This window comes from Somniosus microcephalus, chromosome 7, assembly GCF_052327205.1.
Source record: "Somniosus microcephalus isolate GS21.2 chromosome 7, FLI_Smic_1.0, whole genome shotgun sequence".
Lineage (NCBI taxonomy): Eukaryota > Metazoa > Chordata > Chondrichthyes > Squaliformes > Somniosidae > Somniosus > Somniosus microcephalus.
Genome location: NC_140993.1, coordinates 267,623,450 through 267,649,389, shown reverse-complemented (window position 1 = coordinate 267,649,389; position 25,940 = coordinate 267,623,450). Strand labels below are relative to the sequence as shown.

At 50.7% G+C, this 25,940-nt stretch overlaps 1 protein-coding gene across 1 annotated transcript in view; it reads left to right on the top strand.

Annotated features, from left to right (window-relative positions):
* The window catches only part of bmper (BMP binding endothelial regulator), a 116,070-nt gene that overhangs the window by 56,683 nt on the left and 33,447 nt on the right, over nucleotides 1-25,940 (top strand). Inside the window, exons 7-11 of the mRNA XM_085993737.1 lie at nucleotides 17,431-17,530; nucleotides 18,277-18,386; nucleotides 19,384-19,521; nucleotides 20,780-20,884; nucleotides 24,420-24,465. Of these exons, the coding sequence (XP_085849863.1) occupies nucleotides 17,431-17,530; nucleotides 18,277-18,386; nucleotides 19,384-19,521; nucleotides 20,780-20,884; nucleotides 24,420-24,465 (499 nt within the window). The remainder of the gene's footprint in view (nucleotides 1-17,430; nucleotides 17,531-18,276; nucleotides 18,387-19,383; nucleotides 19,522-20,779; nucleotides 20,885-24,419; nucleotides 24,466-25,940) is intronic.

Below are 25,940 nucleotides of genomic sequence, written 5' to 3'. Positions count from 1 at the left end.
CACAACTGCCCCATTACAGTCTCCCACACAACTGCCCCATTACAGTCTCCCACACAACTGCCCCATTACAGTCTCCCACACAACTGCCCCATTACAGTTTCCCACACAACTGCCCCATTACAGTCTCCCACACAACTGCCCCATTACAGTCTCCCACACAACTGCCCCATTACAGCCTCCCACACAACTGCCCCATTACAGTCTCCCACACAACTGCCCCATTACAGTCTCCCACACAACTGCCCCATTACAGCCTCCCACACAACTGCCCCATTACAGTCTCCCACACAACTGCCCCATTACAGCCTCCCACACAACTGCCCCATTACAGCTTCTCACACAACTGCCCCATTACAGTCTCCCACACAACTGCCCCATTACAGCCTCCCACACAACTGCCCCATTACAGTCTCCCACACAACTGCCCCATTACAGCCTCCCACACAACTGCCCCATTACAGCTTCTCACACAACTGCCCCATTACAGTCTCCCACACAACTGCCCCATTACAGTCTCCCACACAACTGCCCCATTACAGCCTCCCACACAACTGCCCCATTACAGCTTCTCACACAACTGCCCCATTACAGTCTCCCACACAACTGCCCCATTACAGCCTCCCACACAACTGCCCCATTACAGTCTCCCACACAACTGCCCCATTACAGTCTCCCACACAACTGCCCCATTACAGCCTCCCACACAACTGCCCCATTACAGCTTCTCACACAACTGCCCCATTACAGTCTCCCACACAACTGCCCCATTACAGCCTCCCACACAACTGCCCCATTACAGTCTCCCACACAACTGCCCCATTACAGCCTCCCACACAACTGCCCCATTACAGCTTCTCACACAACTGCCCCATTACAGTCTCCCACACAACTGCCCCATTACAGCCTCCCACACAACTGCCCCATTACAGTCTCCCACACAACTGCCCCATTACAGCTTCCCACACAACTGCCCCATTACAGCTTCCCACACAACTGCCCCATTACAGTCTCCCACACAACTGCCCCATTACAGCTTCCCACACAACTGCCCCATTACAGCTTCCCACACAACTGCCCCATTACAGTCTCCCACACAACTGCCCCATTACAGTCTCCCACACAACTGCCCCATTACAGCCTCCCACACAACTGCCCCATTACAGTCTCCCACACAACTGCCCCATTACAGTCTCCCACACAACTGCCCCATTACAGCTTCCCACACAACTGCCCCATTACAGTCTCCCACACAACTGCCCCATTACAGCTTCCCACACAACTGCCCCATTACAGTCTCCCACACAACTGCCCCATTACAGTCTCCCACACAACTGCCCCATTACAGTCTCCCACACAACTGCCCCATTACAGTCTCCCACACAACTGCCCCATTACAGTCTCCCACACAACTGCCCCATTGCAGTCTCCCACACAACTGCCCCATTGCAGTCTCCCACACAACTGCCCCATTACAGTCTCCCACACAACTGCCCCATTACAGCTTCCCACACAACTGCCCCATTACAGCCTCCCACACAACTGCCCCATTACAGTCTCCCACACAACTGCCCCATTACAGCTTCCCACACAACTGCCCCATTACAGTCTCCCACACAACTGCCCCATTACAGTCTCCCACACAACTGCCCCATTACAGCTTCCCACACAACTGCCCCATTACAGTCTCCCACACAACTGCCCCATTACAGTCTCCCACACAACTGCCCCATTACAGTCTCCCACACAACTGCCCCATTACAGTCTCCCACACAACTGCCCCATTACAGCTTCCCACACAACTGCCCCATTACAGCCTCCCACACAACTGCCCCATTACAGTCTCCCACACAACTGCCCCATTACAGTCTCCCACACAACTGCCCCATTACAGCTTCCCACACAACTGCCCCATTGCAGCTTCTCACACAACTGCCCCATTACAGTCTCCCACACAACTGCCCCATTACAGTCTCCCACACAACTGCCCCATTACAGTCTCCCACACAACTGCCCCATTACAGTTTCCCACACAACTGCCCCATTACAGTCTCCCACACAACTGCCCCATTACAGTCTCCCACACAACTGCCCCATTACAGCTTCTCACACAACTGCCCCATTACAGTCTCCCACACAACTGCCCCATTACAGTCTCCCACACAACTGCCCCATTACAGTCTCCCACACAACTGCCCCATTACAGCTTCTCACACAACTGCCCCATTACAGTCTCCCACACAACTGCCCCATTACAGTCTCCCACACAACTGCCCCATTACAGCCTCCCACACAACTGCCCCATTACAGCTTCTCACACAACTGCCCCATTACAGTCTCCCACACAACTGCCCCATTACAGTCTCCCACACAACTGCCCCATTACAGTCTCCCACACAACTGCCCCATTACAGCTTCCCACACAACTGCCCCATTACAGCCTCCCACACAACTGCCCCATTACAGCCTCCCACACAACTGCCCCATTACAGTCTCCCACACAACTGCCCCATTACAGCTTCCCACACAACTGCCCCATTACAGTCTCCCACACAACTGCCCCATTACAGCTTCCCACACAACTGCCCCATTACAGTCTCCCACACAACTGCCCCATTACAGCCTCCCACACAACTGCCCCATTACAGCCTCCCACACAACTGCCCCATTACAGTCTCCCACACAACTGCCCCATTACAGCCTCCCACACAACTGCCCCATTACAGTCTCCCACACAACTGCCCCATTACAGTCTCCCACACAACTGCCCCATTACAGTCTCCCACACAACTGCCCCATTACAGTCTCCCACACAACTGCCCCATTACAGTCTCCCACACAACTGCCCCATTACAGCTTCTCACACAACTGCCCCATTACAGCTTCTCACACAACTGCCCCATTACAGCCTCCCACACAACTGCCCCATTACAGCCTCCCACACAACTGCCCCATTACAGTCTCCCACACAACTGCCCCATTACAGTCTCCCACACATCTGCCCCATTACAGCTTCCCACACAACTGCCCCATTACAGCCTCCCACACAACTGCCCCATTACAGTCTCCCACACAACTGCCCCATTACAGTCTCCCACACAACTGCCCCATTACAGCTTCCCACACAACTGCCCCATTACAGTCTCCCACACAACTGCCCCATTACAGTCTCCCACACAACTGCCCCATTACAGCTTCCCACACAACTGCCCCATTACAGTCTCCCACACAACTGCCCCATTACAGCCTCCCACACAACTGCCCCATTACAGTCTCCCACACAACTGCCCCATTACAGTCTCCCACACATCTGCCCCATTACAGCTTCCCACACAACTGCCCCATTACAGCCTCCCACACAACTGCCCCATTACAGTCTCCCACACAACTGCCCCATTACAGCCTCCCACACAACTGCCCCATTACAGTCTCCCACACAACTGCCCCATTACAGCTTCCCACACAACTGCCCCATTACAGTCTCCCACACAACTGCCCCATTACAGTCTCCCACACAACTGCCCCATTACAGTCTCCCACACATCTGCCCCATTACAGTCTCCCACACAACTGCCCCATTACAGTCTCCCACACATCTGCCCCATTACAGTCTCCCACACAACTGCCCCATTACAGCTTCCCACACAACTGCCCCATTACAGTCTCCCACACAACTGCCCCATTACAGTCTCCCACACAACTGCCCCATTACAGTCTCCCACACAACTGCCCCATTACAGTCTCCCACACATCTGCCCCATTACAGTCTCCCACACAACTGCCCCATTACAGCTTCCCACACAACTGCCCCATTACAGTCTCCCACACATCTGCCCCATTACAGTCTCCCACACAACTGCCCCATTACAGTCTCCCACACAACTGCCCCATTACAGTCTCCCACACAACTGCCCCATTACAGCTTCCCACACAACTGCCCCATTACAGTCTCCCACACAACTGCCCCATTACAGTCTCCCACACAACTGCCCCATTACAGCTTCCCACACAACTGCCCCATTACAGTCTCCCACACAACTGCCCCATTACAGTCTCCCACACAACTGCCCCATTACAGTCTCCCACACAACTGCCCCATTACAGTCTCCCACACAACTGCCCCATTACAGTCTCCCACACAACTGCCCCATTACAGTCTCCCACACAACTGCCCCATTACAGTCTCCCACACAACTGCCCCATTACAGTCTCCCACACAACTGCCCCATTACAGCTTCCCACACAACTGCCCCATTACAGTCTCCCACACAACTGCCCCATTACAGTCTCCCACACAACTGCCCCATTACAGTCTCCCACACAACTGCCCCATTACAGTCTCCCACACAACTGCCCCATTACAGTCTCCCACACAACTGCCCCATTACAGCCTCCCACACAACTGCCCCATTACAGCTTCTCACACAACTGCCCCATTACAGTCTCCCACACAACTGCCCCATTACAGCTTCCCACACAACTGCCCCATTACAGCTTCCCACACAACTGCCCCATTACAGTCTCCCACACAACTGCCCCATTACAGTCTCCCACACAACTGCCCCATTACAGTCTCCCACACAACTGCCCCATTACAGTCTCCCACACAACTGCCCCATTACAGTCTCCCACACAACTGCCCCATTACAGCCTCCCACACAACTGCCCCATTACAGCTTCCCACACAACTGCCCCATTACAGTTTCCCACACAACTGCCCCATTACAGTCTCCCACACAACTGCCCCATTACAGTCTCCCACACAACTGCCCCATTACAGTCTCCCACACAACTGCCCCATTACAGCTTCCCACACAACTGCCCCATTACAGCCTCCCACACAACTGCCCCATTACAGCTTCCCACACAACTGCCCCATTACAGCCTCCCACACAACTGCCCCATTACAGTCTCCCACACAACTGCCCCATTACAGTCTCCCACACAACTGCCCCATTACAGTCTCCCACACAACTGCCCCATTACAGCTTCTCACACAACTGCCCCATTACAGCCTCCCACACAACTGCCCCATTACAGTTTCCCACACAACTGCCCACTACAGCCTCCCACACAACTGCCCCATTACAGCTTCCCACACAACTGCCCCATTACAGCTTCCCACACAACTGCCCCATTACAGTCTCCCACACAACTGCCCCATTACAGCTTCTCACACAACTGCCCCATTACAGCCTCCCACACAACTGCCCCATTACAGTCTCCCACACAACTGCCCCATTACAGTCTCCCACACAACTGCCCCATTACAGCCTCCCACACAACTGCCCCATTACAGTCTCCCACACAACTGCCCCATTACAGTCTCCCACACAACTGCCCCATTACAGTCTCCCACACAACTGCCCCATTACAGTCTCCCACACAACTGCCCCATTACAGCTTCCCACACAACTGCCCCATTACAGTCTCCCACACAACTGCCCCATTACAGCCTCCCACACAACTGCCCCATTACAGTCTCCCACACAACTGCCCCATTACAGTCTCCCACACAACTGCCCCATTACAGCCTCCCACACAACTGCCCCATTACAGTCTCCCACACAACTGCCCCATTACAGTCTCCCACACAACTGCCCCATTACAGCTTCCCACACAACTGCCCCATTACAGCCTCCCACACAACTGCCCCATTACAGTCTCCCACACAACTGCCCCATTACAGCTTCCCACACAACTGCCCCATTACAGTCTCCCACACAACTGCCCCATTACAGCTTCCCACACAACTGCCCCATTACAGTTTCCCACACAACTGCCCCATTACAGTCTCCCACACAACTGCCCCATTACAGCTTCTCACACAACTGCCCCATTACAGTCTCCCACACAACTGCCCCATTACAGCTTCCCACACAACTGCCCCATTACAGTCTCCCACACAACTGCCCCATTACAGCTTCCCACACAACTGCCCCATTACAGTCTCCCACACAACTGCCCCATTACAGCTTCCCACACAACTGCCCCATTACAGTCTCCCACACAACTGCCCCATTACAGTCTCCCACACAACTGCCCCATTACAGTTTCCCACACAACTGCCTCATTACAGTTTCCCACACAACTGCCCCATTACAGTCTCCCACACAACTGCCCCATTACAGTCTCCCACACAACTGCCCCATTACAGTTTCCCACACAACTGCCCCATTACAGTTTCCCACACAACTGCCCCATTACAGTTTCCCTCACAACTGCCCCATTACAGCTTCCCACACAACTGCCCCATTACAGTCTCCCACACAACTGCCCCATTACAGTCTCCCACACAACTGCCCCATTACAGCCTCCCACACAACTGCCCCATTACAGCCTCCCACACAACTGCCCCATTACAGTCTCCCACACAACTGCCCCATTACAGCTTCCCACACAACTGCCCCATTACAGTCTCCCACACAACTGCCCCATTACAGCCTCCCACACAACTGCCCCATTACAGCCTCCCACACAACTGCCCCATTACAGTCTCCCACACAACTGCCCCATTACAGTCTCCCACACAACTGCCCCATTACAGCCTCCCACACAACTGCCCCATTACAGTCTCCCACACAACTGCCCCATTACAGTCTCCCACACAACTGCCCCATTACAGCCTCCCACACAACTGCCCCATTACAGCCTCCCACACAACTGCCCCATTACAGCCTCCCACACAACTGCCCCATTACAGTCTCCCACACAACTGCCCCATTACAGTCTCCCACACAACTGCCCCATTACAGCCTCCCACACAACTGCCCCATTACAGCTTCCCACACAACTGCCCCATTACAACTTCCCACACAACTGCCCCATTACAGTCTCCCACACAACTGCCCCATTACAGTCTCCCACACAACTGCCCCATTACAGTCTCCCACACAACTGCCCCATTACAGCCTCCCACACAACTGCCCCATTACAGTCTCCCACACAACTGCCCCATTACAGTCTCCCACACAACTGCCCCATTACAGCCTCCCACACAACTGCCCCATTACAGCTTCCCACACAACTGCCCCATTACAACTTCCCACACAACTGCCCCATTACAACTTCCCACACAACTGCCCCATTACAGCCTCCCACACAACTGCCCCATTACAACTTCCCACACAACTGCCCCATTACAGTCTCCCACACAACTGCCCCATTACAGTCTCCCACACAACTGCCCCATTACAGCTTCCCACACAACTGCCCCATTACAGTCTCCCACACAACTGCCCCATTACAGTCTCCCACACAACTGCCCCATTACAGTCTCCCACACAACTGCCCCATTACAGTCTCCCACACAACTGCAATTACTGCCATTCCTCCACTTAAAAGCACCAGATTAGATTTCATGAATCTTAACATTTGACCCGAATGTTTCTTCTGCGGTCAGTTGAGATTTGCTGTTCTCCGTCTCTCTCCCTTTGGTTTCATGCAATCTCTAAATTGTCCTGAATGATAATGTCACTCTCAACCCACTTCACAAAATATCATCTCATTAGCAGACACACCCAGTGGAGATAGGACAATGTTCTCACTGCACATTACATACCACACAAGATTTAAAGAGTTATTTTGGTGGGTGAGGTGGAGAACGGTTACAGAAGCAGACGATAACTGAGCTTACCCTGTGAGCTTTTCACTGTAACATCAGACAGATTTCACAATTCTTATCTGGAAGTGTACTTTTCGAATGTCTGGCCCGCCCAGTTGTGAATTGCAGATCTTGGGTTTCCCAGATATTACATCGCTGCTTGATCATTAACCCTCAGCCCAAATAAATATTGAAGCAACACATCCTTGATCACATGGGCCAGCTCACCTTCAAGCTGACCAGTATTCGAAGCTATGATTCACTCGGACTTGTGGCAAATGGCCTCAGCTTGTAATCCAAGTTCAAAAGAACAGAAGAATTGTTGGACCATGCAAGTCGTTTTTGTTTAATCAACCCCACCTACCCACCTTCTCCCCATATCCCCAACCCTACCTACCCACCCTCTGCCCATATCCCCAACCCTACCTACCCACCTTCTCCCCATATCCCCAACCCCACATACACACCTTCTCCCTATATCACTCAATCCCACCTACCCACCTTCTCCCCATATCCCTCAATCCCACCTACCCACCTTCTCCCCATATCCTCAATCCCACCTTCCCACCTTCTCCCCATATCCCTCAATCCCATGTTCTCTCTATATCCCTCAATCCCCTCTTTCTCCATTTAGAGTATTAGCCCCTACAGCTTCCCTGATAGTTTATGTCATGGTGTGGAGATGCCGGAGTTGGACTGGGGTGGACAAATGTAAGAAATCATACAACACCAGGTTATAGTCCAACAGCTTAAAGCTGTTGGACTATAACCTGGTGTTGTGTGATTTCTTACAGTTTATGTCATAGCCTTGATTTTCCTTGTGGTATTATTTTAATTGGGTAAACTTCAGTGTTAAAGTAATGGCGATTGGAAAATCTGCATTGATATTGTTACCCTTTGTGTAAAAAAAAGTACAACTGACCTGCTCTCTGCCTAACTTTATAATTTTTAAGTTGCGTAGTGTAACAAAACTCGCATTTTGTAAAAGAGAACATGTTGTAAAGCGGTCCGTCCGTCTGTCTGTCCGTCTGCCCGCTATACACTCAAAAGTTATAGAGCGTACCTACGCATATGTTATATTAAAAGAAAGCTGATGATCAGGGGAGTGTCATAGGTGTATTTACTTTTTGGTCAGACAAAAATTGTTCCGACAGTATACAAAAAACATTCAAAAATCCGCTCATTAGCAGTTGACCAATCCTACTGCTCATTAGCGTTGAGTGACGTGATGGTTGACCAATTGGGGGGCGTTTCATGGCGTTTGTGGGTGGGGCCTAATCCTTCAAACTGCCGAGCGGGAGCTGAGCTGAGGTGAGTGGCGGCCATTAAAGACCAGCCGGGCCTGAAGCGCTGGCGGCCGCCCTTCTTCACCCGCAAAATCTCCCTCCGGCTCTCACCTTTTAGCAGGGGAGAGGCTGCTTTAAATTAGATCCTTCACTCAGTTGCGTCTCTCTTCATCTCTTTTGTTTTTCTTCTCTCTGGCCGGCTGCACGGGAAAACAGAGAACCACATGGCCCGAGAGACAGCGAGCAGGGGAGCAGTGGCGAGGGCTCCGGCTCAGCGGATCGGGCGCTCATCAGGGGTCGGCCCGCAACACATCGACCGGAGGAGCGGCGGCTCTCTCTCTCCTTCCCCCCCCCCCCCTCTCTCTCTCTCTCTCTCTCCCGCCGACCTCACAAAATGGCAGCCGCCCTTCTTCACCCGCCGGGCTCTTGGACACGGTAGTCCGGAGCGAAAGGCCTTCGACTGCCGCCCGGCCAACCAGGTCCAAAGGCCCGCCTGGTTAAACATGAGGAACCCCGGGCTCGCTTCTGAGCGATGGGCACCCGGCCTCCCGGTGTCGGACTGAATCCGTTCTGGTACTGAGGTGAGTCGGAGGGAGAGAGAGAGAGCGGGGAGGGAGGGAGAGAGAGAGAGCGGGGAGGGAGGGAGAGAGAGAGGGGCAGGGAGAGAGAGGGGGAGAGAGGGGCAGGGAGAGAGAGAGGGGCAGGGAGAGAGAGAGGGGAGAGGGGCGAGAGAGAGGGGCAGGGAGAGAGAGAGGGGAGAGGGGCGAGAGAGAGGGGCGAGAGAGAGGGTGAGGGAGGGAGAGAGAGAGGGGCAGGGAGAGAGAGAAAGAGAGGGGCAGGGAGAGAGAGAGGGGCAGGGAGAGAGAGAGGGGCAGGGAGAGAGAGAGGGGCAGGGAGAGAGAGAGGGGAGAGAGAGAGGGGAGAGGGGCGAGAGAGAGGAGAGAGAAAGGGGGAGGGAGAGAGGGGGGGGAGGGAGAGAGGGGGGGAGGGAGAGAGAGAGGGGGAGGGAGGGAGAGAGAGAGGCAGGGAGAGAGAGGGGCACGGAGAGAGAGAGGGGGCAGGGAGAGAGAGGGGGCAGGGAGAGAGAGGGGGCAGGGAGAGAGAGGGGGGAGAGAGAGGGGAGAGAGAGAGCGGCAGGGAGAGAGAGGGGGAGGGAGAGGGTGAGGGAGAGAGAGGGGGCAGGGAGAGAGAGGGGCAGGGAGAGAGAGAGGGGCAGGGAGAGAGGGGCAGGGAGAGAGAGGGGCAAGGAGAGAGAGGGGGCAGGGAGAGAGTGGGGGGAGAGAGAGAGCGGCAGGGAGAGAGGGGGGGAGGGAGAGAGACAGGGTGAGGGAGGGAAAGTGTGAAGGGGTGGGAGAGGGAGGGAGAGCTCGCCTTCTTCCTTCCTTCGGCCGCCGCAATTCAAACTTCCCGCCGACCTCACAAAATGGCGGCCGCCCTTCTTCACCCGCCGGGCTCTGAGTCCAGCCCTTTCCCCGGGGTGTCTTCCTCTCTTCTCTATCTCCTTCCCTCTCTCCTTCCCTCACTCTCTCTCTCTCCCCTCTCTCTCTCTCTCTCTCTCTCAATTTTCAATTCAATTCTCAATTCAAATTGCTTTATTGGCATGACAAGATACATCTTATGTTGCCAAAGCACAGAAATACATGTATGATTGACCACATAAACACCGATCTAGACATACAGTGTATAGACAAGTATACCCATGTATACATAGATATACACACATATAATATGCATATAATCTTTTCTTAGATTTAATGGTCACTGGTTGTCCCTCTGCTTGTGGCAAGCTGTAACATAGTTTGCCGCTATAGTTACACATTTTCTCTGTTCCCCCAATAGATATGGGAGTTTTTGGTGGTCATTCAAATTTTTGAATTCAGGGCATATTTTTGTGAATTTTGGGTAGAAATTCTCCCTTATGTCCTGATAGTTTCCACAAGTTGTGAGGAAGTGCATCTCTGTCTCCACCACTCCCTGACTGCAGTGAGAGCATATCCTGTCATCTCTGGGCGGCCAGGTCTGCCTGTGTCTGCCTTTTTCGATGGCCAGGCTATGTTCACTAAGTCTGTACATTGTTAAGGCTTTTCTCAGTTTGCTATCCTTTACCATGGTCAGGTATTCCGCCATGGTGTATTGTCTGTTTAGGGCCAAATAGCAATCGAGTTTGTTTTGGGTTTGTGTCGTTTCTGTCCAATAGGTCAAATATTTTTCCTTTTGTTTAGTGATAATTATGTTGGGTCGAATTCTCTGTGCTAGGATGTCACTGTCCTGGGGCTGGTTATTATTAGTAGTGTTGGTAGTTACTTCACTGAGTCCCAGGACTAGTTGACTGAGGGGACTCTTCTCTGTGATCATCTCTTGGCATTTCAAGGATTTGTAATGATAGCAGTGGGGGTTGCTCATTTTTAGGTGTTTCCAAAATTTGATGGCTCGTTTTTGGATATTAATTAGTAGTGGATATTGGACTAATTCTGCCCTGCATGCATTGTTTGTGGTTTTCCTCTGAGTCCGGAGGATACTTTTACAGAATTCTGCATGCAGGATCTCAATTGGGTGTTTGTCCCATTTTGCGAATTCTTGTTGTGTTAGCGGACCCCACACCTCACTGCCATAGAGTGCAATTGGTTCAATTACTGATTAAAAAATTTTGAGCCAAATGCCAATTGGAATTTCTATTTGGATTCCACACAGACAGACAACAAACTCATTTATAAATATATAAAAATTATTTCTACTTTTCATAACAACATGCCCTCAAAAAACCCTCGGCACCGCCGGGCACTCCAGCTAGTAACAAATAAATGGGTGTGAATTTTTTACACTGTAAATCTCGGAGTTTAGATATCAGTTGCAAACCGAAAGACCATCCACCTTACACTCGTACAGGCAGAGGTGCCCGGGACTGAATACAGTCTGTGTCTCTCTCCACACTATCTCCCATTCTGCACACCCCTTCCCAGTCCCACATATACTGGGATAGTTCCCCTGTATTGAGTTAGCAGAACCACTGATCTGGGGATATAGTTAATTTGCCTTCCCTCAGTGACATGACAGAATTACCTGGGTTCATGGGTAATTTTTCTGCATTACTTTATCTAAAGCTACACTTTGTTACAGAATGGTTTGTCCCCACCTGATAGGGAGACCAGTTTTACTGTCTGTCCCTCACCTCGCTTCATTGTGTTCCAGTCGCAGGGATATCGGTTTGAATTCTCGAGCGCTGGCCTCGAGAAGAAATACTTTCAACATCTGAAACTTTTAATGTGAGCTAGCAGAATATCGAATGATGCTTTTATGCTGCTTTTGTTTGTTATGGAATTGTGATCTCACCAGGGTTACAACAACACTCATTCTCCTAATCTGCTTAATTACAAGCGAAAGTTCATGGTAAGGAACAAAAGACATTTTACTGTCACTTTACATTTTCCTGAAAGCTTTATTTGTTTGAGCTGACAGCTCGGTGCTGTGCTGTGTCCCCGACTTGCTAATCGGCGGCAGTCCCGATTAGGGTTGCAAAATTCTGGGAATTTTTAAAAGAGGAAACTTTCCATGGGAATTTATGGGAATTTGGGGAATTTATGGGAATTTTGATTTTTTTGCACACTGATGGTTTTTGTCTCTGACCCTTATATTATCTTTGTCGTCAAAATAGACATACTGTTCCATACAAATAAAAACAGGCTTTCAAAACTTTATTTAGGTTATAATTTTGAACTTTATTGAACCCCTACAAAAAAGACCCATCTAAAATAAAATAAAAAGAGCGTCAGCTTATTTAGCCTGTAATTTGTCCTTATTTTGTCCCTTTGAGTCTTCTACTCATGAGTCTTCTGAGTCTTCTACTCCTCATTGCTCCTCCTGATTCTCTGACTCTGGCTCTGACGTGTCCATTTCCTCCTCTGTGTCAGTGTCTAGCTGTGTTGTGGACACTTCTGTATCTGGCTCAGTAAGTTGTAGGTTCGCCCGGATAGCCACCAGTTTCTCCACTCTCGTTAGTCAGCCTGTTGCGCACCTTTGTATGCATATTCCCAAAAAGTGACCAGTTTCGTTCAGAGGCCGCTGATGAAGGTGGGATTTGGAGTATCACCGATGCAATAGGTGACAGGGCCTCAGATGCACAAAGTCCCTTCCACCAGGTATGTGCACTGATATGCTTGCATGATTCCCATATCCCATCTCCATTCCAAAGACCTTGCTTGGTAGAGAACTTTGCCAGACTTCCCAGAACTTTGCCCACATCCAGATTGAGATGGTGTGAGAGGGTAGAAATCACACTGTAAGCGCTGTTGATCTGTTCTCCAGAAAGTATTGGTCTCCCAACATGCTTTGGGTCCAGCATGTATGCTGCAGCATGAATCGGCTTGACACAAAATTCTTGACGCGTCTGTATGAATTGAACAATTGCCTTCTCCTCTGCTTTGAGCAGCAGGGATGTGGGTAGGGCGATGCTGATTTGTTCTTTTAAATCAGTAAAAAGCCTGAGAACATCTGACAAGACAGCGTCATCTCCTTCAATCTGAGCAATTGCAGATGCTACTGGTGAGAGTAGTTTAAGGCTGCTAACCACAGGACCCCTAACCTGGATCTTAAAAAAACTATAGCAGTCTTACAGATGCCTGCAGGCCAATCACAATTCGATATGCAAATATTACAAATAGAGGGAGCTAATCGCTCATCCACTCATCCAACCAATCAGGACACATTTGTTCACAGTCACACACAAAACTTGTAATTATTAAAACAAGCCAAGTAAGAAGATAAACATATATTGATTAAGAAATTCCTTAATAATTAAGATTCCATCTCTGTTAGTAATTTTAAGAGAGGACCTGTGGAAAAAAAAGAAAGAAATACAAAAAAAACAATATTATGCTAGCATGTGCTTTTTTGGGCAAAATTCCCAAGCTAAACTTCCCGTGGAAAATTTCCAGAAATTTACTGGAAACTTTCCACCCCTTTGCAACCCTAGTCCCGATACCCCCCGGCCCCCTTCTTTGTTCAGAACTGGCTCAGAGGGATCCACGGGGGGTGGGGGGCGGACACCATCACCCCGTAAACGAGGAGATTCTGATCAGTGGTTAAACTGGATTACCGGGAATCACTAAAGAGCATCTTTGCACTGGGTAGAGTCCTCGACAGTAAGTGTAGCTCTTCACCCCATGCCATCACGCCCAGAGAGCTGTGGTCAGTCCGACACGGTCCAGAGCTTTCCCTGAATAGTTTAGCGTCTTGGGCCGCTCGCAACTTGACCATTCTACATGTGTGAGCTTGGACAGTGAGCAGTCAGTAGAAGGGCATCATAAACAATCTTGACTCTGAACTACAAATCGTTGATCTAAATGTCCATATAAAGCAACTACCTCTCTTATATGTATATGACCAATGGGGATAGTTATACCATAGCAAAATACTGCGGATGCTGGAAATCCGAAATAACAACAGAAAACGCTGGAAAAACTCAGCAGGCCAGGCAACATCCGTGGAGAGAGAAACAGAGTCAACGGTTCAGGTCGAAACCCTTCGTCAGAACTGAGGGGGAAAAAGGGCAGGAAATGAAACAAAAGGCAGTTTGGGGCTGGGAAATGGGGGCGGGGATGAAAGAAGAGACATTAAGAGATATTCAAGGTGAGACGAGTGGTAATAGGACAGGTAAAGAAACAAACAATGGCTCTAGATGAAGTGTGAAATGCGTTATACTATTGATTGACAAGAGTGAGATGCCTTAATCTCATAAAGCTTGGTCATCACTTTCCCACACATCATATCTTCCTCATTCAAGGTACCTGAACCCACCTCATCAAGGCTCACGTTGCACCATGAGCTCTCCAATACTGGACATGACAGACGTGCAGCTGCTCCTGTTGTCCTGAGGCCAGGTTAATTGTATTCCAGTCCGACGGTTAGGGTTCGGACATGAGAATCTGTGTACTACATAGGTTCTCATGATTCTGCTTTTGAAACCATTTTCCTGCTCATGTCTGCTAACAGCCACAGACCGACAGTTCCCCCACCGCCCCCGCTAATCCCAGAGTCCAACCTTCCCAGGGGATGGATCGACGCTCGGACGTAGCGTGAACCGTGCAGCTGTCCCGGGCCAGGAGGATTGAGGGGGGGGTGGGGGGCCTCCACCAGGACACTGAGCCCAGCGGGAACCTTGCGAGGGAAACGCTCCCCCAGAGAGAGTGTTTTGGGGAAACTCGCAAGCTTTCATTTACAAAGACCCAGGGAGGAAGGGGCCGTATTGCATCGCAAACTGTTGGCGGGTCGGATCGGGTCCCGCACCTGATGTCATCGTGTCAACTGATGAGTGGATTTTTGGACCCACCGAGAGGGAGGGAGGGTCGGAGGGGATTGTTGGACTCTGCCCAATCCCAGTGTTGGGAGGGGAATGGGTTCGGGCATCATTTGGACACGGACGGAAATCATCCGAGACCCCCCGCGCCCCCCCCCCCCCCGGCCTGTGCCAGGCGGCAGGTTGGGACTGGGATGGGATGGATGGGATGGGGTGTGGGGCCGAGTCTTTCCCAGCAGCAGTTATGGATCCGGGAGGAGCACTCCTCATCCTGGCCCCACAACAACTTGCCCCCCACCCCACCCCTGCATCAGCGCTCCCCCAAAATAAATCTGTGTCTTTCCTGGAGGGTGGAAGGTCTGACCGATTACTGACTGATACTGGGGAGTGCACAGCAAGCACCCGCCCCTTTGTACCTGAGACTTGCAAATGGGGGGCTTCCGACTGGTGTAGGACCCATCCCCTGCCTGAAACAGGCCGACTACTCGCCCATTCACAGCCCACCTGCACATTGCAGGCTGCGGGAGGCTCGGGATCCCTCGATTTTCAGTTGAGAAACAGGCAGCTGAAACCTCCCCCCTCCCCCTCCCCATCCATCCCTTCCCCATCCCTCCCCATCCCCCCATCCCTCTCCCCATCCCCCCTCCCCATCCCCCTCGCCCCTCCCATCCCCCTCGCCCCTCCCCATCCCTCTCCCCCTTCCCATCACACTCCCCCCTCCCCCATCCATCCCATCCCTCTCCCCATCCCCCTTCTCCTATTCCTCACCCCATCCTTCCCCCTCCCATCCCTTTCCCCACCCCCCTCCCCATCCCTCTCCCTCTCCCCCTCCCCATCCTTCCCATCTCTCTCCCCATCTCCCTTCTCCTACTCCTCACCCCATCCCTCCCCCATCCCTCCCGTCCCTTTCCCGATCCCCCTCCCCATCCCTCCCATCTCTCTCCCCTTCCCCTACTCCTCCCCCATCCTTACCCTACTCCTTCCACCACCGCCCCCCACCCCCCCACTCCCCCCCCTTCCCCAATTGTCCTTTAAAAGGGCCGTTGTCTGTGTGAGAAACACTCGGGTGGTGTTCTGGTGTTGGGAGGGTGGTCCGCGGGGCATTTCCCGCCTGGTGGGCCGCTGTGTTGTATGTTTGTAAACAAGCAGGAAGCAGCTCTCCCAGCCCAAGGTTGCAGGGACGCTGTCTCTTTAACCCGTTGAGATGCACACCAGCAGATTTATCTCATTCAGCACTTTTTATTGGGCTTGTAAGTTCAGTCAACCATAATTGCTGAAAATGGTCTGCTCAGCCGTCTTGGATACTTTTCAAATTTTAATGAGCGCTGTCTGGTTTATAAGAATTTTTCCACTTAAAGGACCCTCTTCCAATTGTAGCTCTCTGCTCCTAGACCCACCACCTGTACACAGATACTGTATACATTCAATTCAATAAACAGATTAATCCCACTGATGTAAACTTTGGTATAAACCAAATAGAAGGACTTTATTTAAACCCAAATATTATTTCGGGTCATTTAATTTTTCCTCAGTCACACGGTAAAAGTTTCTATCTGATTCCTGGGAATTGGAGTGAGGGGAATCCTTAGAATGATACAGCACAGAAGGAGGCCATTCGGCCCATCGTGCCTGTGCCGGCTCTTCGAAAGAGCGATCCAATTCGTCCCACTCCCCTGCTCGTTCCCCATAACCCTGCAAATGTTTCCTTTTCAAGTATATAACCAATTCCCTTTTGAAAGTTACTATTGAATCTGCTTCCACCGCCCTTTCAGGCAGAGCATTCCAGATCACAACAATTCGCTGAGTTTAAAAAAAAATTCTCCTCCCCTCCCCTCTGTTTTCTTTTGCCAAGTACCTTAAATCTGTGTCCTGTGGTTACCGACCCTCTTGTCAGTGGAAACAGTTTCTCCGTAATGTAGGAAATGTGACAAACAGCAAATGAGATGAATGATCCAATAATCTGATTTGCTGGTGTTGGCTCACTCATTGTGAGATCTGCTAATTACAAAAATAACAATTTGTACCAAGCACCAACCATTCCAGTCATACCTGCAACACACGGAGACAGAGCTGAGGTTCGTATTGTTTATATAGCCATTGTCCCTCTTGTGCGTCGGCCTAGCTTATGGGCTCAAGTCTCTGGGGTGGGGTGAAATGAGCCAACCCGACAGTTTTCTGGTAATTGCAGCCTCTCTCCCTCACTATTAATGTCTGGATGAAACCGCTGACAGTTGTGATCTGATTGTGTACAGGCCGGCACACTGCACTGTCTCCGGGAGCTGTGCCCCATCCTCTCCTGCCCAAAGCATCTCAGTCAAGTACAGCCTGGAAAATGCTGCCCTAGATGTTTGGGTGAGTGAATGCAATTTTCCCGCACTGCAATAAGAATTTTGCTCAAATTAAAGGGAAAGATTTATTCAGAAGCACTGAACCAGGCCTTTGTATAATCCCATAGCTCTCAGTAAATCATGCTGAATTTTAAGTTCATTTTGACTGGTTAATTTTGAATGTGCCTCCCGATTAACACAATCAATATAACCACCAGGAAATATTGAACAGGCTGGGGCTCTTTTCTCTAGAAAAGAGAAGGCTGAGGGGGGTAACCTCATAGAAGTCTTTAAAATTATGAAAGGGTTTGATTGGGTAGACGTAGAGAAAATATTTCCACTTGTGGGCCATAAATATAAGATAGTTACCAATAAATCCAATGAGGAATTCAGGAGAAACTTCTTTACCCAGAGAGTGGTTAGAATGTGGAACTCGCTGCCACAGGGAGGGGTTGAGGTGTATAGCATAGATGCATTTAAGGCGAAGTTAGATAAACACGTGAGGGGGAAAGGAATAGAGGATATGTTGTTGGGGTGAGATGAAGAGGGGGGTGAGATGAAGAGGGGTGTGAGGAGGCTCGAGTGAAGCATAAACACCAGCATGGAGCAGTTGGGCCGAATGGCCTGTTTCTGTGCTGTACATTCTATGTAATTCTATGGAATGATGGTCTTGAGATGGTTGGTTCAGTTCTCCCTGGATTCGGGAGGTGTAATTTGATGTGTGTCCGTGTTGCTGTAATGTTCTGCTCTCTTTCTGTGCCTTGTTTGCAGGTCAGCGGCGAGTGTTTGACTTGACAGCTGGGAGCTGCTTGTTTCACAGTGAGGTCTATGAACACAGGACCTTGTTCCAGTACGATAACTGCACCACGTGTGTCTGTGAGGTAGATGTCGACCAGCTCATTGCCAGGGACTGACTTTATAGCTTGTACAGGCTGGATATAGAATCAGGCTGTTGAGCATTGCAAGGGTTAGTGGCTCCTGGGGTGAGTGGATATTGGGATTGGGGATAGTGGGATTCGAGGATAGTGGAATTTGGGGCAGTGGGATTGGGGGACAGTGGGATTGACGGTGGTGTCGGGTCAGGGAGAGTGACACCGGGAGTGAGGTCAGAGAGTGTGACACCGGGAGTGAGGTCAGGGAGAGTGACACCGGGAGTGAGGCCAGGGAGAGTGACACCGGGAGTGAGGCCAGGGAGAGTGACACCGGGAGTGAGGTCAGGGAGCGTGACACCGGGCGTGAGGTCAGGGAGAGTGACACCGGGAGTGAGGTCAGAGAGCGTGACACCGGGAGTGAGGTCAGAGAGCGTGACACCGGGAGTGAGGTCAGGGAGAGTGACACTGGGAGTGAGGTCAGGAAGAGTGACACCGGGAGTGAGGTCAGGGAGAGTGACACCGGGAGTGAGGTCAAGGGGAGCGACACCGGGAGTGAGGTCAAGGGGAGCGACACCGGGAGTGAGGTCAGGGAGAGGGACACCGGGAGTGCGGTCAGGGAGAGTGACACCGGGAGTGAGGTCAGGGAGAGTGACACCGGGAGTGAGGTCACTTCCACTAAGTTTCTGCTCGTTCCACAGCTGAAATAAAAACAGTTCCTTCAGTTTTCCCGATTAAAGGCTGCGCGAGGCAGTGTGAAATGTAAAATCCATCGCTGCTCTCGAATCTGTGTCTCAGATTCAACAAACGCAGACTAATCAGCAGTTGCTGTTTTGATTCGAAATATGCATGTAACAGAAACTCCTCTTTCTAAAAGTAGAAACTTGATACCCTAAAGAATTCATGTTTTTCTTTAATATGTAAAATGGAGAGCTGTAATCTTATTGTTCCAGTGAACCTCGATCCTGAGAGGATGAATTTGTTTAAAGGGATTTCCTTTCACTCGCAGGATTCCACTGTGATTTGCAGGAAGCGATGCTCACCGCCCGGGACATGTTGGGGGAGAGCGCAGTGCTGTGGAGAATGCCTCTCTTATATTTCAGTCGATGAGCTCAAAGTTTGTCGGGTTGGCAACAGGATCTACAGGGTGTGTACCATGACGGGCAGGATTAAAGTCAAAGGGCTTGGTCCTGACCTACAGTTGCAATTAATTCATGTAACGTTACTCGTCCCCTGGCTGGAGGTGTTCTATATAACAAGCTCGAGGAACAGCACCTCATCTTTCGATTAGGCACTTTACAGCCTTCTGGACTCAACATCGAGTTGAACAATTTCAGACTATAACCCCTGCCCCCATTTTCAGGCTGTTTATGATTCTGCCATCCCCATTTGCAATATTTAATCTCTCCTGTCTCCTACCCTAGCACAGACAGTTCATTCAGTTCATTCCTCCCCCCCTTATTCTTTCCCCACCTCTTCACCTGCTTAAAATCTGTTACATCTCTAACCTTTTCCAGTTCTGATAAAGGGTCCCAGACCCGAAACGTTAACTCTGTTTCTCTCTCCACGGATGCTGCCTGGCCTGCTGAGTGCTTCCAGCATTATCTGAAGCTATCGCTCAGCATTGCAAGCGCCCAACAGCATTTCACAGGAACATAAGGAGTACGGGCCATTCAGCCCCTCGAGCCTGTTCCTCGGGGCACAACTTGGGGTGAAAGACCTGGCCATGGTGGACAATCGGGTGGGAACACGGTGTCCCGCTCCGACAACCCTTCCCACTGGGGCCTGCCCCGTAAGAAGCCCCTTGGCATTAGGAATGGGGCAGGGAGCGGTGGTGTTGGCGTGCGGGCTCCTGAGTGCCTGGTAGTTTGGATGCTGGAATGATCACAGGCCCATGGAGGGGGCAGAATCGGGACCCACTGGGGTGTCCAATCCTGGGTCATGTCCTGGGCCTTGTCCTGGGCCTTGGCTTGGACATCCCAGAAGACTGACAGCAGGAACAAGCAAGTCAGCCCAGCTATGAAGGGTGAAAGAAATAAACTGGCGAGACTGGCTCGTAATCCCTTCCCTCCGCCCCCCGAGCGCTCTCACATTCTGCATCTTCCTCCCCGCAAGTTGGCACAGGGCATGTGCCGGAGATACTTAAATAAGATGACCCTGACCCTGACCCTGACCCTGACCCTCCGGCAGGACTAGGGAGTGATGGTCAGTGGCGCTGGGGGATTCCTGCTCCACCCCACAGGGTGACGGAGAGAGTCTGAGGGTTGACAAATGTCCTTAACCATTTGTAGTGTCAGTAATTATCGGAGCGGGAGAGAGCTGGTGATGATCTGCAGTATAAAAGTACAACTCGAGAGGGAGCATCTCGACAAAGACTTATCTTTTCTGAATCCTCTTCTCTTTAGGATGGGGAAATGTGGTCATCGGTAAACTGCTCACTTTGTGCCTGTAAGAAGGGAGCGACAGAATGCCGGAAGAAAGAGTGCTCCCCTATCAAGAGCTGCCCTGCGGTGAGTGAGTCCAGTGCAGCCGAGCCCTTATCTGAACCGTGACTGGACTGTACCAGAGTACAGGATGTTCCATCAGCCTCTGAGCAGATGCAGTGACATGGGGCAATGTTCGAGTGCCATCAGCAGCCTCAGGTGGTCGGATGTTTGAGACCTGTGCAGTGTATCTCTAGCAGTTACAGCTAGTTCTTTGTCTCTTAAAAATAAGGGTTTGGGGCACAGGTAATGGGGTCAGTCACAAACTTATTTTTCCTTCCACTCCCCTGAAGGCATTACATCGAATTTATAGCACAGAAACAGACCATTCGGCCCAACTGTTCCATGCTGGTGTTTATGCTCCACATGAGCCTCCTCCCGCCCTACTTCATCTCATCCTATCAACATACCCTCCTATTCCTTTCTCCCTCATGTGTTTATCTAGCTTCCCCTTAAATGCATCAATGTTATTTGCCTCAACCACTCCCTGTGGTAGCGAGTTCCACATTCTCCCCGCTCTCTGGGTAAAGAAGTTTCTCCTGAATTCCCCATTGGGTTTATTAGTGACTCTCTTATATTTATGGCCCCTAGTTTTGGTACCTCATCGAGTGGATGTTTTTTGTGTACGCGTCTAGACACAGGACTAGATTCTCCTCCATGATCCTACCCGAAATCGGGCCGGGTAGCTGTGGAGAATGAGGGGTAAATCGGGAACGCTGTTCATCTCTCACCAGGACTAACACTGGCCTCTTCTGCCCTGCTTGCCTGGCGGTGGGCCCAGATCCTCGACCTATTCCCTGTCCATTGGCCCCGCTTTACCACCGCATCTTGGGGCTACCACGGCAAAGGTGACAGGGGCCCGGTGCCAGCGTGCCAGGCAACAGTGCTAACCACTATGCCACCGTGCCAGGAGCCAGCACGGTGGCATAGTGGTTAGCACTGTTGCCTCACAGCGCCAGGGACCCGGGTTCGAATCCGGCCTCGGGCGACTGTCTGTGTGGAGTTTGCACATTCTCCCCGTGTTTGCGTGGGTTTCCTCCGGGTGCTCCGGTTTCCTCCCACAGTCCAAAGATGTGCGGGTTAGGTTGATTGGCTATGATAAATTGACCCTTAGTGTTAGGGGGATTAAATACGTGGAGTTACGGGGATAGGGTGGGATATGTGTTGGTGTAGGGGTTACGGGGATCGGGTGGGATATGTGTCGGTGCAGGCTCGATGGGCCGAAATGGCCTCTATCTGCACTGTGGGGTTTCTGTGATTCTGTGTGATTTCTGTGAGGGGCCCCGGGAATTGAGGCTAACGGCCCTGAAATGCCCCCCCCCTGGAGGGAGAGGGCCTCATAGCCTCCTCCTCCCCCTCCATTCCAACCCCAACACTTACCTGCTGAAGGCTAGGTCTGTCCTGCAGTCTTCAGTGGAGCTTCCGTGGCAGAGTCCAGGGAGATTCGGCCCCTCTGACATTCTCCCAGCTTCTGTGGTGCTGCCGTAGATCACCGGAATCCCTCCCCTGCATGGCTGCCAGTGATTCTGTCGGGAGCCCTCCCTCCGTATGGGACCACCCCGATCCCGGCTACTGCGCAGGAATTCTGGGAGTGTTGGGGTGGGAGGGGGATGGGGTCCCATCCTCCCAGAGCACACCGCCACTGGGAGGAGATTCCCGGCCAGATTATTAGCCGGCTGTTTGGCGGTGGTGGGCAGCGCCCAACATCCAGTGTTTAGCAGTGGTTCCTGGACAGGAATCAGGAGGAGAATCTCTGAGTTCGTCTCCCCTCAGCAGCGCTGAGTGCAGTTACAGCCCCTGTACTGTCTCCCTGTGTGAGTCCAGCTAACTCAGCAGACCCATTCTTGGTCTGTACAGCTCGTATTTGCAAACAAATTTTTAAAAATGTTTTGCCCCAACATTTTTTACGAAGAAAAAATGCCCCTTTAGAAAATGGTTCCTGTCCTAACTTTGCACAGCAAGCACAAACTAATAAATCTGGGACTTGATGGGGAACGGAAAACAGCGGTAGAGACATGGATGGTCTTGGGTCTTAGAGGGGAAGGATGTCACTGGTCTGTGCTGTGTTAGCTGATCCCAGCTTGGGACAGGGGCAGTGGGGCTACAGTCGGTCTCAGTGGATAGGGAGAGAGCAATCACCCTGAGCTCCTGCTCCTGATCTCCATTCTGTGACCCCCCTCCTGGATAGTGTGTGTGTGTACACACATTGAACAAGGGCAGCATCGAGCTTGACTCTGGTCAGCTGCAATCTAATAGCTCAACTATGCTCATTGCCAACACACAATCATGGTCAATGGCCAATTGAGTGTAGTGTCAGCAGAACCCATACACGTACCCCAACAAGACATCAGCACCCTCAGCAGGAAAGAAAGAACTTGCATTTATATAGCTCCTTTCACGACCTCAGAATGTCCCAAAGCGCTTTACAGCCAATTAAGTAATTTTTGAAGTGGAGTCAATGTTGTAATGTAGGATATGTGGCAATTTATGCACAGCAAGGTCCCACAAACAGTAATGTGATAATGACCAGATAATTTGTTTTAGTGATGTTGGTTGAGGGATAAATATTGGCCCAGAACAGGACACTGGGGAGAACTCCCCTACTCTTCTTCCAATAGTGGCATGGGATCTTTTACATCCACCTGAGAGAGCAGACGAGGGCTCGGTTTAACGTCTCATCCGAAAGACGGCACCTCCGACAGTGCAGCACTCCCTCAGTACTCCACTGGGAGTGTCAACCTGGATTATGTGCTCAAGTCTCTGGAGTGGGACTTGAACCCATGACCTCCTGACTCAGAGGCAAGAGTGCTACCCACTGAGCCATACTGACACAGGCGAGGAGCTGAGGAAGGAAAAAAATGACAAGGAGAAAATCTTGAAAGCTGCTGAAATATAAATCATGGTTTAAAATTTGGGCTGAAGTTTAATTCTGGTGGCGTGAAATTGCCCTGTGCGTTTATAGTATTTGAATGTTTAATGCAGGTGTGTGGAAGTCGCCTAATGTAATAGAAAAATTAACTGAGGTGTTCTAAGTACATGAAGTGCATATATTGCATGGTAAAATATCATCCTTTTGCTCTGCACTGCTTCTGCACACTTGCTCAGCTATTTCCCATTCCACATTCATAGTTCTAGTTCGGCTTTCTGCTGAATGTGACTGAGCAAGTGACATATGAACTGAATTAACTTTGGAAATCGGTCCCAAGGTACTTTTCTGATAAGGGAACATGTTGCTATCGTGTCTGAAGCAGTAACTTCAACCTATCAGCCTGTAAGCTATTCCCTCTCACACATCATTCACACGAGCCATCGCTCTGTTTGTGACACTAGTCTCCCATCACTGAACCCTTCCAATAGCTTAAGACTTGCAATCTGCTGGAGCACTTAAATGGACGCATTCTTTTCCCCAGTTTATATTATCTTTAGCAGTTGTCTAACCCAACAGATTTATTGTCAAGGCTAGGCAGAGATTTATCTAAACTGTACTGTAAATCTGACCTGATGTGTAAATAATCCCAAAGCTTTCCTTATTTTTTCAAACCAAGTATGTTTTATCCGACAGGGTAAAATCATTAACAGAAATGGATGCTGTCCAATCTGCACTGAAAGTGAGTAAGTTTTTCCCAGTCTATTATCTTTTCAACTAACATTTGTACTTGAAGTAATCTGTTCCACTCAATAAGCAGAGAGTGAGTCTCACTCGCCCCCCCGCCCCCCCACTCAAACCGGCCCCCCACCCGCAACCGGCCTGGTCATACTGCATGTACCAGGTTGGGGAGGGGAGGGGGCCACAGAGGGATGAATGCAAGGAATAGTGGCTTCACTTTTTCAGCAGGCTTGTAACTCTGCAGGCTTTGTACAGATTTACAGCAGAATAACAATTTTTAAGTAGTAACTAGGAAATAAATTATAACTGGACTCCGATAATATGATGCCAGTTTGGCAAAGCATTTATATCTGGATTAGTATCAGGAGCTTTACAGCATGGCGGTAAATGGAAATTGGGCATGAATTCGAATTCTTTGCATCAATCAATGTTCCGTTAATCCAAATTCTACTAATAAATTCCAGACAAAATGATAAAAGTAGAGGGCTGTTGCCATGGTTCCCATCTGTTGCCTTGGCCACTGGCTGTTTCCTGCTTTAGGAGGTGTGCTTGAGTGGCAAAGGATGGAAGATAGTCTTCGCCTGACGTGACCAATGGCAGGCAATTTAATATTTTCAGTTTCTGCTACGTAATGATTGAATCGCAGCAACTCCTCAGCACAGACCCGGTCTGGGTCTAGGGCAGGGTCCCTCTTTTTCTGGATCCCCCCTCTCTGTCCATCCCCCTCCCTTACCCTCCCCCTCCATCCTCCTCCTCTCATTTTCTAAGGATAAGGGGTAAGCCATTTAGGACTGAGATGAGGAGGAATTTCTTCACCCAGAGAGTGGTGAACCTGTGGAATTCTCTACCACACAAGGCAGTGGAGGCCAATTCATTAAATATATTCAAGAAGGAGTTGGATATATTTCTTAAGGCTAAAGGGATCAAGGGGTATGGGGAGAAGGCAGGGACAGGGTACTGAATTTGGATGATCAGCCATGATCGCATTGAATGGCGGAGCAGGCTCGAGGCTCCTCCTCCTCTCCTACTCCCGTCTCCTCTTTCCTCCTCCTCTTCCCTCCTTCTCCCTCCTTCCTCCTCCTCCCTCCTTCGTTCTCCTTCCTCCTCCTCCTCTCCTCCTCCCGTCTCCTCTTTCCTCCTCTTTCCTCCTCCTCCCTCCTTCTTCCTCCTTCCTCCTAGAGTCATAGAGTTTTACAGCACAGAAAGAGGCCCTTCGGCCCATCGTGTCTGCGCCGCCCATCCATCCCTGTCCAGTCTAATCCCATTTTCCAGCATTTGGTCCATAGCCTTGTATGCAATGGCATTTCAAGTGCTCATCCAAATGCTTCTTGAATGTTGTGAGGGTTCCTGCCTCTACAACCCTTTTAGGCATTGAGTTCCACATTCCAGCCACCCTCTGGGTGAAAAAGTTCCTCCTCAAATCCCCTCTAAATCTCCTGCCCCTTACCCTGAATCTATGCCCCCTTGTTATTGACC